General features: G+C 42.0%; 1 protein-coding gene across 2 annotated transcripts in view; it reads right to left on the bottom strand.

Annotated features, from left to right (window-relative positions):
- The window catches only part of PSMA6 (proteasome 20S subunit alpha 6), a 29,185-nt gene extending 15,082 nt beyond the window's left edge, over positions 1–14,103 (bottom strand). Inside the window, exon 1 of one of the 2 annotated variants that reach the window (XM_003924206.4) lies at positions 13,923–14,103. In XM_003924206.4, the coding sequence (XP_003924255.2) occupies positions 13,923–13,998 (76 nt within the window). In that variant the 5' untranslated portion in view covers positions 13,999–14,103. Of the gene's footprint in view, positions 1–11,981; positions 12,383–13,922 lie in introns of those variants that run through there. The other variant, XM_074393362.1, reaches the window with a different exon arrangement.
- Positions 14,104–14,586: the final 483 nt, after the last annotated feature.

Genomic DNA, 14,586 nt, shown 5'->3' with positions numbered 1-14,586 from the left:
TCCTAACCTGAGAGCAGTCAAGGCTGAACTCTCACAGAAAACTCAGTCTTTTTGGCATGAAGAACTAGACAACAGTTTGGGGTAACAATAGCTGCTAGAAAATGAGGGAGAGAAAGGAAGAGCACTAGAAAGTGAGAGTCCCAACTTCTATAATATAAATGCTAACCAAATCTCTGGCAGATTCCATAACACAACACACATAGGGCAGACTCCAAGAGGCCTAGTTAAGGATAAAAGAGTGAGATTTAAGATGCCACCCACGAGACAGACTTTGTAGCAGGCGTCCCCAACTATGGACTGCGGGTCGCATGCGGCCCCCTGAGGCCATTTATCTGCCCCACCCCCTACCCCGCCGCACTTCAGGAAGAGGCACCTCTTTCATTGGTGGTCAGTGAGAGGAGCACAGTATGTGGTGGCCCTCCAACGGTCTGAGGGACAGTGAACTGGCACCCTGTGTAAAAAGTTTGGGGACGCCTGCTTTGTAGCTTGAGAATAACGAAATTAATTGCCTACTAGAACAAAACAAGTCAATACTCTTTGGAGAAATAAAACAAAATCCAGAGTCTTCATAAAATAACATTCACAATATGTCCAGAATACAATCCAGAATTCTCAACATACCATACCAAAAATGAAAACAAATCAAGGCAAACTAAAAAACCAAAACCAAACAACGAAAACCAGGAATGTGTGTTTAATTCTCAAAAAGAAGAATCCTAAAATGACCCAGATATTGTTGTATTAGCAAAGATTTAAAAACAGCTATTGTAACTATGTTCGATGACATAATAGAAAATGTTCTCAAAATGAAAAATGATAGGAAATCTCAGCAAAGAAAAAATGAAAGAAGCAAACGGAAATTGTAGAACAAAAAATACAGTACATGAAATTTAAAAATTCACCTAACTGCAGAATGGAGGCGGATAAAGGAAAGAGTGAATGAATATGAAAATGCAGGCTGGGCATGGTAGCTCATGCCTGTAATCCCAGCACTTTGGGAGGCCAAGGTGGGTGGATCACGAGGAAAGGAGTTCAAGATCAGCCTGACCAACATAATGAAACCCTGTCTCTGCTAAAAATACACAAAATTAGTGGGGCGTGGTGGCATGCGCCTGTAATCCCAGCTACTCGGGAGGCTGAGGCGGGAGAATCGCTTGAACCTGGGAGGTGGAGGTTACAGTGAGCTGAGATCATGCCACTGCACTCCAGCCTGGGTGACAGAGCAAGACTTTGTCTCAATAAAAAGAAAAAGGAAAAAAGAAAATGCATCAAATGATCCAATCTTAAAAAGGCTGAAAAAAATAGTTGGGAAAAAAAACAAACCTGGGGGTCTACACCAAATTATGTAAGATATGTATAACTGGAGTCCTACATGGAGAGCAAAGAATGGGGAAACAAAATCTGAAGAAATAATGGCTAAAACTGTTCAAAATATGGCAAAAGACAAAAAACTTCAGATTAAAGAAACTCAGAAAACTCGAAGCAGAATGAAAAAAAAGAAAATCATATATATACTCATTATGGTCCACTGTCTGAAAACCAAAAATAGAATTTTGAAAACAGAGAAAAACAAATTGCCTGCAAGAGTACTGTATAAATGTCCGCTGACTTCATCTTAAGATAGTGGAATAACATCCTTAAAGGGGGAAAAGAAAAACCTGCCAATTCAGAATATACACAACAAAAATTTCCTTCAAGAATGAAGGTAAGTAAAATAAAAACACTTTCAGATGGCCAACAAGAAATGCTAAAGAAAGTTCTTGGCCGGGCGCGGTTGCTCAAGCCTGTAATCCCAGCACTTTGGGAGGCCGAGGCGGGTGGATCACGAGGTCAAGAGATCGAGACCATCCTGGTCAACATGGTGAAACCCCGTCTCTACTAAAAATACAAAAAACTAGCTGGGCGTGGTGGCGCGTGCCTGTAATCCCAGCTACTCAGGAGGCTGAGGCAGGAGAATTGCCTGAGCCCAGGAGGCGGAGGTTGCGGTGAGCCGAGGCGCCACTGCACTCCAGCCTGGGTAACAAGAGCGAAACTCTGTCTCAAAAAAAAAAAAAAAGAAAGTTATTCAGACTGAAGGAAAATGATACTAGAAAAAAATTCTGATCTTAAAAAATGAGCAACATCAGAAATAGTAAATATCTGAGCAAACACAACAGATTATTTTATTCCCTTCTTTAAAAATATGTGACTGTTTAAAGGAAAAGTTGTAACACTTGTGGAGTTTCTAAAATATGCAGATACTTTATGGAAGGTAAAAGGAGTAAACAAGGTTTCAAGCTTTGCACTTTTTTTTTTTTTTTTTTTTTTGAGACAGTTTTACTCTTGTTGCCCAGGCTGGAGTGCAATGGTGCAATCTCAGCTCACTGCAACCTCTGCCTCCCAGGTTCAAGTGATTCTCCTACCTCAGCCTCCTGAATAGCTGAGATTACAGGCACACACCACCACACCCAGCTTATTTTGTATTTTTAGTAGAGACAGGGTTTCTCCATGTTGGTTAGGAACTCCTTGGTCTAGAACTCCTGACGTCAGGATCTTCCTGCCTCGGCCTCCCAAAATGCTGGGATTATAGGCATGAGCCACTGCACTTGGCCTGTACAATTTTTTTTTTTGAAACTAAGTTTTGCTCTTGTTGCCCAGGCTGGGGTGCAATGGTGTGATCTCAGCTCACTGCAACCTCTGCCTCCTGAGTTCAAGCAATTCTCCTGCCTCAGCCTCCTGAGTAGCTGGGATGACATGTGCCCACCACCATGCCAGGCTAATTGTATTTTTAGTAGAGACAAAGTTTTACCATGTTGGCCAGGCTGGTCTCAAACTCCTGACCTCAGGTGATCTACCTCCCAAAGTGCTGGGATTACAGGAGGGAGCCACTGTGCCCAGCCAAGCTTTGTACATTTTAAGTGAAGTGATAAATATTAAATCTAAGACTGAGAGAAGTATGTATATTATAATCCTTAGAGCAACCACTTAAAAAAAAAAAAACCACCAAAAAAACCAAGTAGTAACCAAATAACAGATTAAAATGAAATTCAAAAACTACTCAATCCAAAAGAAGGTAGGAAAGGAGGTACAGAGGAACAAACAAGCAAACAAAATAGAGAAGCAAATAAAAAAACAGTAAACTTAAATCTAAGCATATCAACAACTGTGTTGAATGTTAAAGCACTAAATATTCCAATTAAAGGCATACATTGTTAGAATGGATAAAAAAGGAAGACCCACCACCAGGCATGGTGGCTCACACCTGTAATCCCAGCACTTTGGGAGGCCGAGGTGGGAGGATCCTGAGCTCAGGAGTTTGAGACCATCCTGGCCAAAATGGTGAAACTCTGTCTCTACTTAAAATACAAAAATTAGCTGGTCATGGTCACGCATGCTTGTAATTGAAGCTACTTGGGAGGCTGAGGCAGGAGAATTGCTTGAACCTGAGACGTGGAGGTTGCGGTGAGCTGGGATCAGGCCACTGCACTCCAGTCTGGGTGACAGAGTGAGACTCTCTCAAAAACAAACAAACAAAAACAAAAAGAAAAGGCAAGACCCAACTATATTCTATCAGAAACATGCTGATAAAGGGACGAAACACAGCTGCAGCATACCATGTAAACAGTTAAGCATAAGGAAGCTGGAGTGGCTATATTAATATCAAAGTAGACTTTAAGTCAAAATATTATCAGAGATAAAGACAGACATTTCATAACGGTAAAAGGATCAATTCATCAAGACATAAATACATATGCACCTTATAAGAGAGCTTCAATACTGACAGACTTACAAGGAGAACAGGCAGTCCTACATGAAAAATTTAACGCTGTCACTCAGCAAATGTTAGAAATGGAAAGAAAAAAAAAACAAACTTACATGAACTGAACCACATTATCAATCACTGTGACCTAGTTGTTATGTGCAGTAATACTACTGGCAACAAATGAAAAACATCTTTATGAAACTATGAGATAATAAATGTGTGTTGTTTAAATGCCACTCAATTTGTAGTGATTCTGGCTGTGTGTGGTGACTCATGCCTGTAATCCCAGCATCTTGGGAGGCTGAATGGGGAGATTAGTTGAGTCCAAAAGTTTGCGACCAACCTGGACAACATGGCCAGAAATCAATGAAATAGTAACAGAAAACAAAAGAAAAGCCGGCAAAGTCAAAAATTGGTTCTCTGAGCCAATAAAAATCATTAACCCTCTGGTAGGTTGGTAAATGCATCCCCAAAAGATATCTATGTCCTAGTCCCTGGAACCTGTGAATATTACCTTACATGGCAAAAGCGGGCAGAGGGTCTTTACAGATGTGATTAAGTTTTTCCTAGGGAAAAAAAATTATGGTAACACTTCATCCTCAATCTCACATAGCAACTGGCTACAGAGAAAAAAACCACCTAAGCTGAGCAGGTGTTTTGTAGTTTTCCACAGGTCCCACAATTTCCTGTTATCTCTCACCCAGACTGTTTCACTCACTGGCATTGCCTATCTGGTCTCTGTAAGCATTTGTGTTCGTCATCCCTGAACTAAATAAATGAATACATGCTTATTGCTGAAATAATACAAAACGTAAAAGCCACAAAAGATAAGCATATCTTCCCTACCACATAAACTTTCGTCCCACAAAATAAAAAATATTTTACATATAAAAAATGCTTCTCAACAGAGAATGCACCTGTCAATTTGCCAGGATTCATTAAGGGAGCTCTTGCTGTTTATAGACCAGTGCTGTCCAACAGAAATTTCTGAGATGCTGACAATGTTCTTCTTCTTTTTTTTTTTTTTTGAGACGGAGTCTGTTGCCCAGGTTGGAGTACAGTGGCACAACGTAGGCTCACTGCAACCTCCACCTCCTGGGTTCAGGCAATTCTTCTGCCTCAGTCTCCTGAGTAGCTGGGACTATAGGCAAGTGCCACCACAGCTGGCTATTTTTCGTATTTTTAGTGAGACAGGGTTTCACCATATTGGCCAGGCTGGTCTCTAACTTCTGACCTCATGATTTGCCTGCCTAGGCCTCCCAAAGTTCTGGGATTACAAGCATGAGCCACTATGCCCGGCCACTGGCAATGTTCTATATTTGCAATGTCCAATTTAATAGCCATTAGTCGTATGTGGCTAGTGTAACTGAGCAACTGGACTGTAAAGTTTTTTTTTTTGACACAGAGTCTCACTCTGTCACCCAGGCTGGAGTGCAGTGGCGTGATCTCGGCTTGCTGCAACCTCTGCCTCCTGGGTTCAAGTGATTCTCCTCAAGTAGCTGAGATTACATTTTTTGTAATTTTAGTAGAGATGGAGTTCCACTATGTTGGCCAGGCTGGTCTATAACTCCTGACCTCAAGTGATCTGTCTGTCTCAGCCTCCCGAAGTGCTGCGAAGACAGGCATGAGCCACCGCGCCTGGCCAAATTTAAATGTCTTAGTTAAGAATATCATTCCTCACGCCAGGCACGGTGGCTCAAGCCTGTAATCCCAGCACTTTGGGAGGCCGAGGCGGCTGGATCACGAGGTCCAGAGATCGAGAACATCCTGGTCAACATGGTGAAACCCCGTCTCTACTAAAAATACAAAAAATTAGCTGGACATGGTAGCGCATGCCTGTAATCCCAGCTACTCAGGAGGCTGAGGCAGGAGAATTGCCTGAATCCAGGAAGTGGAGGTTGCGGTGAGCCGAGATCGCGCCATTGCACTCCACCCTGGGTAATAAGAGTGAAACTCCGTCTCAAAAAAAAAAAAAAAAAAAAAAAAAAAAAAAAAAAAAGAATATCATTCGTCTCCTATTTCTCTGAACTTCCCTTCTCACTCTTCACTGCTTTCATCTCTTCAGCCAGCTCCTGAAATACTTGTATTTCCCACAGTTATATGACTTTTCCCCATCTCTGGATGACTTTACCCTATACAATGGATTCAGCTATAACCTAGATAATCACTACTAATCTGTCATCTCTAGCTCTGGCCTTATAATTACAAATGACTCCTTCTTCAAATACCTATGCCTATTAGCCACAGACATGTCTAAAAATAATCTCATCCTCTTTATAAAACTGCTTCTTTTCTTACAGTCCTTAACTCATAATTAATTGTATTACTAATCACTAGTTTTTGAAGCTACAAACCTGGGTTATCACCCTTGACTCTAACCCTCTGCCCCTTCCCAAAAAATGTCCATTCTTACACCTAAGATGCTTTAACATACTCTAGAAGAGAGAGGAAAGTACATGGGAAATGAATAAAACAAGACAGACAAAATATTGACATCAGATGAAGCTGTGTACATGAAGGTCACTGTACTATTTTATCTACATTTGTCTAAAGTTTTCTATAATAAAAATTTGAAAAATAAGCTCAAGGGACTCCTCCATCCTTTCTCACTTATTACCTTAATTCACTCATTAGGGTTTATATGAATTACTGATACTTAACAAACCTCTTCTAAGTGTTCTTCCTGCCACCAGTCCCCGTTTTATTTTCTTTTCTGAGACAAGGTCTCACTGTGTTGTCCAGGCTGGAGTGCAGTGGTGTGATCATAGCTGACTGTAACCTGAAACTTCTCTGCTCAAGCAATCATCCTACCTTAGCCTCCAGAGTACATGGGACAACAGGTGTGCACTACTACCCCTGGCTAACTTCACTTTTTATACTCTGCAGAGACAAGGTCTTGTTATTTTGTCCAGGCTAGTCTCAAACTCCTGGGCTCAGGCAATCCTCCTGCCAAAGTGTTGGGATTCCAGGTATGAACCATCAGTCCCTTCCTAATCCCATTTCTACACTCAACTCTCCCATTATGTTGCTTAATTACCTTGCCATTCTTAAAGACCTCTGCTAGCTCTGTCCAAAACCCATGGAACAAAGTCCAAACTCTAGCATGGTACTCAAGCCCCTTCAAAATATTGCTATGATTTACTCTTCCAGTTGTTACTGTCTATACTCCATCCACACTGACTGATATATGCACTGATTCCCCAAATTTCCTTACCTAATCTTCATCTGGGCCAATTAATCTCTGAGAAGCCTTTCCCAACTCTCCTAGGCAGTCAGTCACTTCCCATAGTACCTTTTTTTGTACTATTATTTTACTAGTCACCAAGCTGCACTATAATTTCAATAAAGGCTTGTATAAATGAATCTTTTTTTTTTTTTGAGACAGAGTCTAACTGTTGCCACGCTGGAGTGCAGTGGCACAATCTTGGCTCACTGCAGCCTCCAGGTTCAAGCCTCCTGGGGTCAAGCAATTCTCCTGCCTCAACCTCCCAATAACTGGGATTATAGGTGTGCATTACTATGCCCAGCTAATTTTTTTGTATTTTTAGTAGAGATGGAGTTTCACCATGTTGGCCAGGCTGGTCTCAAACTTCTGACCTCAAGTGATCTGCCCATGTCAGCTTTCGAAAGTGTTGGGATTACAGGCATGAGCCACTGTGCCTAGCCAATGAATCCCCATTTTAACACTATCACCATGAAATGTTTTATAACAATTCCCAGAAAATGGAAACTGCCAGGGCAAAGAATCTAGAGACAACTCAACACCTGAAGAGTATCCTTTAAAGAAACACTGGCAGGGTAAAAAGTATCACAGTTGAGAGCAAAGATGGACAACTTATAGCACATGAAGGCCAACTAGGAAAAAAGAGGCTGGGTGCTATCGCTCACACCTGTAATGCCAGCACTTTGGGAAGTAGAGGCAGGAGGATCACTTGGGCCCACGAGTTCACGACCTAGGCAAACAGCAAGATGCCATCTCTACTAAAAATAAAAAGCTAGCTGAGCATGGTGATGTGCACCTGTAGTCCCAGCTACTTGAGAGGCTGAAGGAGGAGAATTTCTTGAGCCCAAGAGTTCAAGGCTACAGTGAGCTATGAAGACACCAGTGCATTCTAGCCTGATGGCAGAATGAGACCCTGTCTCGATAAATAAACAGATGGACTTGGTGGCTCATGCCTATAATCCCAGCACTTTGGGAGGCTGAGGTAGGCGGATCACTTGAGGTCAGGAGTTTGAGACCAGCCTGGTCAACATGGTGAAACTCTTTCTCTACTAAAAATACAAAAATTAGCCGGGCATGGTGGTGGGTGCCTGTAATCCGAGCTACTTGGGAGGCTGAGGCAGAAGAATCTCGTTAATCTGAAACTCTGTCTCCAAAAAATAATAATAAAGAAAGCAAGATAAAAAGAATAGTTATGGGCAGCATTTTAAAAGGATATTTACTTACTTATTTTTTCTTTTTTGGGGCTCTAGTACTTGCCAAGGGGTATTTATTTTTTAAAGTCAGGATTCAAACTTTGGCAACAGTACTTAAACACTATTTACATCACCAAAGATTTTGGTTTGGGCTAACATTTTGGAAATTTGCAAAACTGAGTAATCTGGTTTTTTTTTGTTTTTGTTTTTGAGTCTCGCTCTGTCTCCTAGTCTGGAGTGCGATCTTGGCTCTGCAACCTCTGCCTCCTGGGCTCAAGCAATTCTCCTGCCTCAGCCTCCCTAGTATCTGGGACTGGCATCACGTCCAGCTAATTTTTCAGCCTCCCTAATATCTGGACGCATACCACCATGCCCAGCTAATTTTTGTATTTTTTAATAGAGCCAGGGTTTCACCATGTTGGCCAGGCTGGTCTCGAATTCCTAACCTAAGGTGATCTACCTGCTTCGGCTTCCCAAAGTGCTGGGATTAAAGGCGTGAGCCACTGTGCCTGGTCTCATTTTCCATTTTTCAAATGGGAAAAATTATAATGCATTACACTCGCTCCAACTTCAAATTTTCTAAATCTTGAATACATAGTAAAATAACTAAGTATTAGGATAACACATGAAACTGCCAGTTTTACAGGTTAAAAAATAGCCAAAGCCCAGTAGTTTCATGACTCAACCCAACAACACACCATTAGGTTAGGAGTAAACTGCTGCTCAAACAAAAAGTTATAAACGGTTGTTTTGTATGTAAAGATGTCTTTTCCATAGTAATATCTTACTCGCTTTGTTTCCTTCCCTATAACTTTCCCCAACACTTACCCAACTTTTCTGGGATTTATTTGTAGAATACTAGAAAAATACAGGGGCTAAAGACTGTGGTGGTGCATGCCTGTAATCCCAGCACTTTGGGAGGTTGAGGCAGGTGGATCATGGGGTCAAGAGATCGAGACCATCCTGGCCAATATGGTGAAACCCCGTCTCTACTAAAAATACAAAAATTAGCTGGGTGTGGTGGTGCGTGCCTGTAATCCCAGCTACTCGGGAGGCTGAGACAGGAGAATTACTTGAACCTGGGAGGCAGTGATTGCAGTGAGCTGAAATAGCACCACTGCACTCCAGCCTGGCAACAGAACAAGACTCCGTCTAAAAAAAAAAAAGAAGGAAAAATACAGGGACTAAACATAAAAGGAATGGCAGCAAAATGTTCAGGACAAAGACACAATGCAAGACAATGGCTCACAGTGTGTGCAGCTCAGGCTGTGAAAACAGCAGCAGAGATGTATATCCCTTTATGTCACTCATCAGGCTTTGCAAAGCATCTACAGGTGATTCTGAGGTCCTACCAGTTATTAGGACTGTAATGCAAGACTTTTCCCACCCATAATTTTGTTTAGAATGCTGTAGAGTTTTGGGGTATATGATATTCTGCCATATAAACATGGACTTGAAAAATAAAAATGAATTGAGAGATATGTATTCTATGAGTTATTAAAAAAACAAGGGATGTTCTACTGGGGCAAGGAAAGCATATTCATATTCAATTTCAATGCTGTGTGACCCAAAAAAACTTTCGTTAAGATTTTTTGAAACTGCTTATTTGCTTTTCCCTAAACTTACGACACAATTGAGATGTGTGGTTCACTAAGTGCCTCCTAACCTTTTACTCTTTAGAACAGTGATTCCTCAAAGGGGTGGGGTCATTAGAAATCTTAACACTGGGGAGAGGGAGGGAGAATGAGGTTTGAAAATATAGCAGTATTTGATCCCAACACTTTTTAGTTATATAGGTATTTATGTATATATGCACATGTATGTATGTGTATGCATGCACACACATGCATTGAATTTTAAATCAGATTCAAGGAGGGCATGAGAAGCCTGGGTTAAGAAATACTGCATTAAAATAAGAATTTTTTTCAATTGCAAAAGAGGCAAATAGTAAGTACTTCTTAGTCATTTGTGAAATTTCTGACTTCATTTACATCAGCCATTTGTTTCTTCTTGACAGCATCCCTTAGAGAAAACACTAACTGAAGGCTAGGCAGGCTCACGCCTGTAATCCCAGCACTTTGGTAGGCTGAGGTGGGCAGATCACGAGGTTAGGAGTTTGAGACCAACCTGGCCAACATGGTGAAACCCCATCTGCACTAAAAATACAAAAATTAGACAGGTGTGGTGGTTGTGCACCTGTAATCCTAGCTATTGGGAGGCTGAGGCAGGAGAATCACTTGAACCCGGGAGGTGGAGGTTGCAGTGAGCCGAGATCACGCTATTGCACTCTAGCCTGGGCGACAGAGCGAGACTCAGTCTCAAAACCAAAAACAAACAAAACCCCACTAATTGAGTGCTTACTATCTACACCGGGCACTGTTCTAAGTGCTTTACATCTATTAACTAATTAAATCCTCAAAGCCCTATAGGGTAGGTAGATATTATCTTTATTTTACAGATAGAAAGTTCTTAGAGTTGGTATTCAGCAAGGACTTGAACTCAGGAATTCTGGCTTCAATACACAATGCCACTTCTACATTTAATTTCCAGTATGTCTCCACCAGTCCATTTCTTTCTAGTTCCCTATCAGCATGCTTCCTTCTTTGCAGCAACCAGGCAGTGCTCACATCCACCTGGCAAGCAAATCCCAATAACTACCCCTCTTCTCCTTCACCAGACCTATTCAGCAAAGGATCAGCAAATAGAAGAGAAGGTCCTAAAAGCAGCCAGGCTGTATTTGGCCAACTAGGGCCTCAGTCCTATTCCCCAAACCCCAACCCATGTCCTTCCTCTAGTAAAGGGCAATTCCCAAAAACAGATTTCAAAGCTATAATTTTTAACACATGAATACATGTACACTCACACAACTTGCATAGGTACATTAAGAGAAATATTTCATTAGTTACTAAAAGGTATAAAATGAAAGTCTTTCTACTCCCTGGGAGCAAACTGCCAATAATATGTTCTTAATAATTATAAATTATGTTTATAATTATGATTAGCATAACTTTATTTTTATTTTTAGACAGAGTGTGGCTCTGTCGCCCAGCCTGAAGTACAGTGGCAGAGTCCTGGCTCACTGCAACCTCTACCTCCTGGGTTCAAGCAATCCTTGTGCCTCAGCTTCCTGAGAAGCTGGGACTACAGGCACGCCAGCACACACAGCTAATTTTTTGTACTTTTTAGTAGAGACAGGGTTGCCCCATGTTAGGCTGGTCTTCAACTCCTGACCTCAGGTAACCTGCCTGCCTCAGCCTCCCAAAGTGCTAGGATTCCAGGTGTGAGCCACTGCACCTGGCCAAGCATTATAACTTTATATATATACCTCTATTTTTTGATATATCAACTTCAGATTACATTATCTTTTGAGTCCTAAGTACGGAAGATGAGGAGCATACTTACCTCCCATTAATCTCCCCTCATCATCATCCTATTTTTAAAGTATTATTTTCCTACTGTCAATGTTAACAACTTGAATCCTATAATCCTTCCATGCTTTGTCTTTGGAGGATTCTAAAGTTTATAAACAGACAGTATTTAGAATATTATGATTATACATATATTTTACTGGAGAACTAAACATGAAGGGACCCATAGAAAGGGAAATATTCCACACAGAGCTACTAATCTAATAGATCAAAAAAAAAAAATTAGCCAAAGAATCAACAAGCATCTAGTAACATTTACTGAACACTTGCTATGTGGCAGAAACACGTTAAGCAGTCTACATACGTTGCCTTATTTAATCCCCAAAACAACCATTTAAGGAAGAATTATTACGAACCCAATTTTGCAAACAGAAACTAAGGCTAAGGTTACATACCTGGCAAGTGCCCAGATCAGCTAGTATGGAGCAGGGCAGAGATTTGAATCCAGGTATGGCTCCAGGACCTGAGCTCTTCACCACTATACTGCTTGCTCATACTAACTATTCTTTCACTTTCTTTTTCTTAACCATGTCTAATTAATGCCCTGAATAGCTGAGTGTGTTATTCAAAGATTAAAATCATTCTGTCTAGATAACAAACTTGTTTTCAGATAGATGTTCTCTTTCAAATCTTTAAAAAGTATCACAATGACACTGTATTCAGCCTTTCTACTCACCAAATCTGGAAACCATTAACAATTACACAATTCACAATATAGTATATAGAAGCAAAGTGTAGGTCTCAGAATGACTTCCTGTTCACATATTAAAAATCACGAATAGAACACTGAAAGCAGTAGTCTAATATAAGAAAATTATTTAAAACTCAGGAATAAAACACAAAGATGAAAATTCCTTTAGGATACAGTTATCTCTTTGTTCAGTCTTTAATCATGTTTTTCAATTGGATACAAATTAAAGGGTTACTGAATTATCCAACATGATGCTGTTTCTTGCTATACTATATACACTATGCAGTAATACACTGAGCAATTTAATTCCAAGTTATCTTTAACTCTATTTCTGAAATTTACAGGTGAAGAGAAGCTCATTTACAGACCAAGTCTCTCCTTATGATTCCAAGCACAGGTGATTATATTATTGTGCAAGCACGGAGCTACTAAACTCATTCAATGGCCGGGGGCGGTGGCTTACGCCTGTAATCCCGGCACTTTGGGAGGCCGAGGACAACGGATCAGGAGGTCAGGAGTTCAAGACCAGCCTGGCCAACATGGTGAAACTGTCTCTACTAAAGATACAAAACTAGCCGGGCGTGGTGGTCCGCGCCTGTAATCCCAGCTACTCGGAAGGCTGAGGCAGGAGAATTGCTTGAACCCAGGAGGTGGAGGTTGCGGTGAGCGGAGATTGTACCACTGCACTCTAGCCTAGGACAGAGCGAGACTCCGGCTCAAAAAAATAAAATCAAATAAAACTATCATGGACCAGATGTAAATCAAGCTCTCCTGACACTAAATTCTCTATGGCAAGAGGTCAAGGGTCTGGCTTATAATCATAACCTAAACCTTGACACCATTTCAACGCAACAAAATACATTACCATACCGATTTAACTATTAATTAGTTTCTTTCCAGTACAGGTGTTCTTCAGTAAGCAATTAGTACACAGTACCGCATCTACAACTCAGAACCAGCATTTAAACTATGGGAGCATTCAAACAGATGTGGCTAAAAAGATGCCAATTTCAAGAGCAGCTCTACAATTGAGAGCCACTCATTCTATCAGTTTCCCAAAGATATCTTGAACTGTGCAGATACTTGTAAATTGGTACTTTTTTTTTTATCCGTTTGTTTAATGTATCTGTCACTCTCATAAGCTGTGAGCAGCATGGAAGAGGGTATGACATTCATTCATCTTTTTATCTTCTAGGACTAGCACAATGTCTACTACATAGCAGGCTCGGAATGCCTGTGTGGAATTAACCACAGGACAAGGAAGTCCATGCTGCAAACAAAGGAAAACGGAAAGGAGGCATTTTAGTTGAGACGTTCAGGCATCAATTACCCTTTATAAACAGATCTTGTACCTGGTCAGGACACAACGCAATAACTGAAGGGGCCTCGTGAAGCCAGCGTTAGCCCTACCTTCCTGAACTCTCCATTGGATCTAGGCAGTGAGGCCGTTCGCCCTGCAGAGAGCCAGGCCTTCGTCAAGACAGGGCTGCAAACACCACAGAGCTCAACCCAGTGTCAGCCGTTCTCCCTTCCCAGCTCAGGCGCAGCTTCGGCCCCAGACTAAACTCGGGCCGCGTCTGCTCGCTCCGGGCCGTACCATGACAGGGCAATTCAGGTGGACCACAGGCGGACGTGCTTCACTCACCTACTTGGTAGAGCCGACCCTCGGGTGAAAAAATGGTAATGTGGCGGTCAAAACCGGCGCTGGAACCACGGGACATGTTGGTAGAACCGCTACTTCGAACACAATCTCTGGGCCCCGCAGCTCCCGCACCAGGCTTACAAGCCCCTCCCGGAAGTTGCAGCGACTGCTTCCGGGGTACCAGCCGCATTTCTTCCGCTCTTCCGCGCCAAACTCACGGCGTTGGAGCCAGTTCGAGCGCCGAGCTCTGAGGCCCCACCCACTATGGGGGTAGCAGAGTGAGGGCGGGAGGACTTTGAAGGTGTGCGCCTGCGCCAAGTTTGCATCTTGAGGGGGTTGAAGATACGAGGGGAAAGTTGGGTCGTGGCGGTTTGAGGCTTTCATCTGGAGAATAAATTGACTATAGCAAGAACGAAAAGGCTTCCTCGGGGCCCAGAATAGTGATTTGCCTATCAATGTGACCTAAATAGACCGTGTAATTTACAAGTCTCTTACATGCATCCTGTGTCTGGTTAGACGGCTGGCTTGCCTTCTTCCTAACCTCTTTATAAACCCGCCACTTTCGTTCTATTACTGGGGAAATAGGTTGCAGCTGCAGCAGCTGCGGCAGCTGCAGCCGTTAAATTTAGGCACTGAAGGGAGTGGGTTCAAGGAGCCGCTGGAAAGA

The sequence above is a fragment of the Saimiri boliviensis genome, chromosome 2 (assembly GCF_048565385.1).
Source record: "Saimiri boliviensis isolate mSaiBol1 chromosome 2, mSaiBol1.pri, whole genome shotgun sequence".
In the NCBI taxonomy this organism is placed as follows: Eukaryota; Metazoa; Chordata; class Mammalia; order Primates; family Cebidae; genus Saimiri; species Saimiri boliviensis.
Note: the sequence above shows the minus strand (reverse complement) of the source record. Positions and strands in the feature narration are given on the sequence as shown.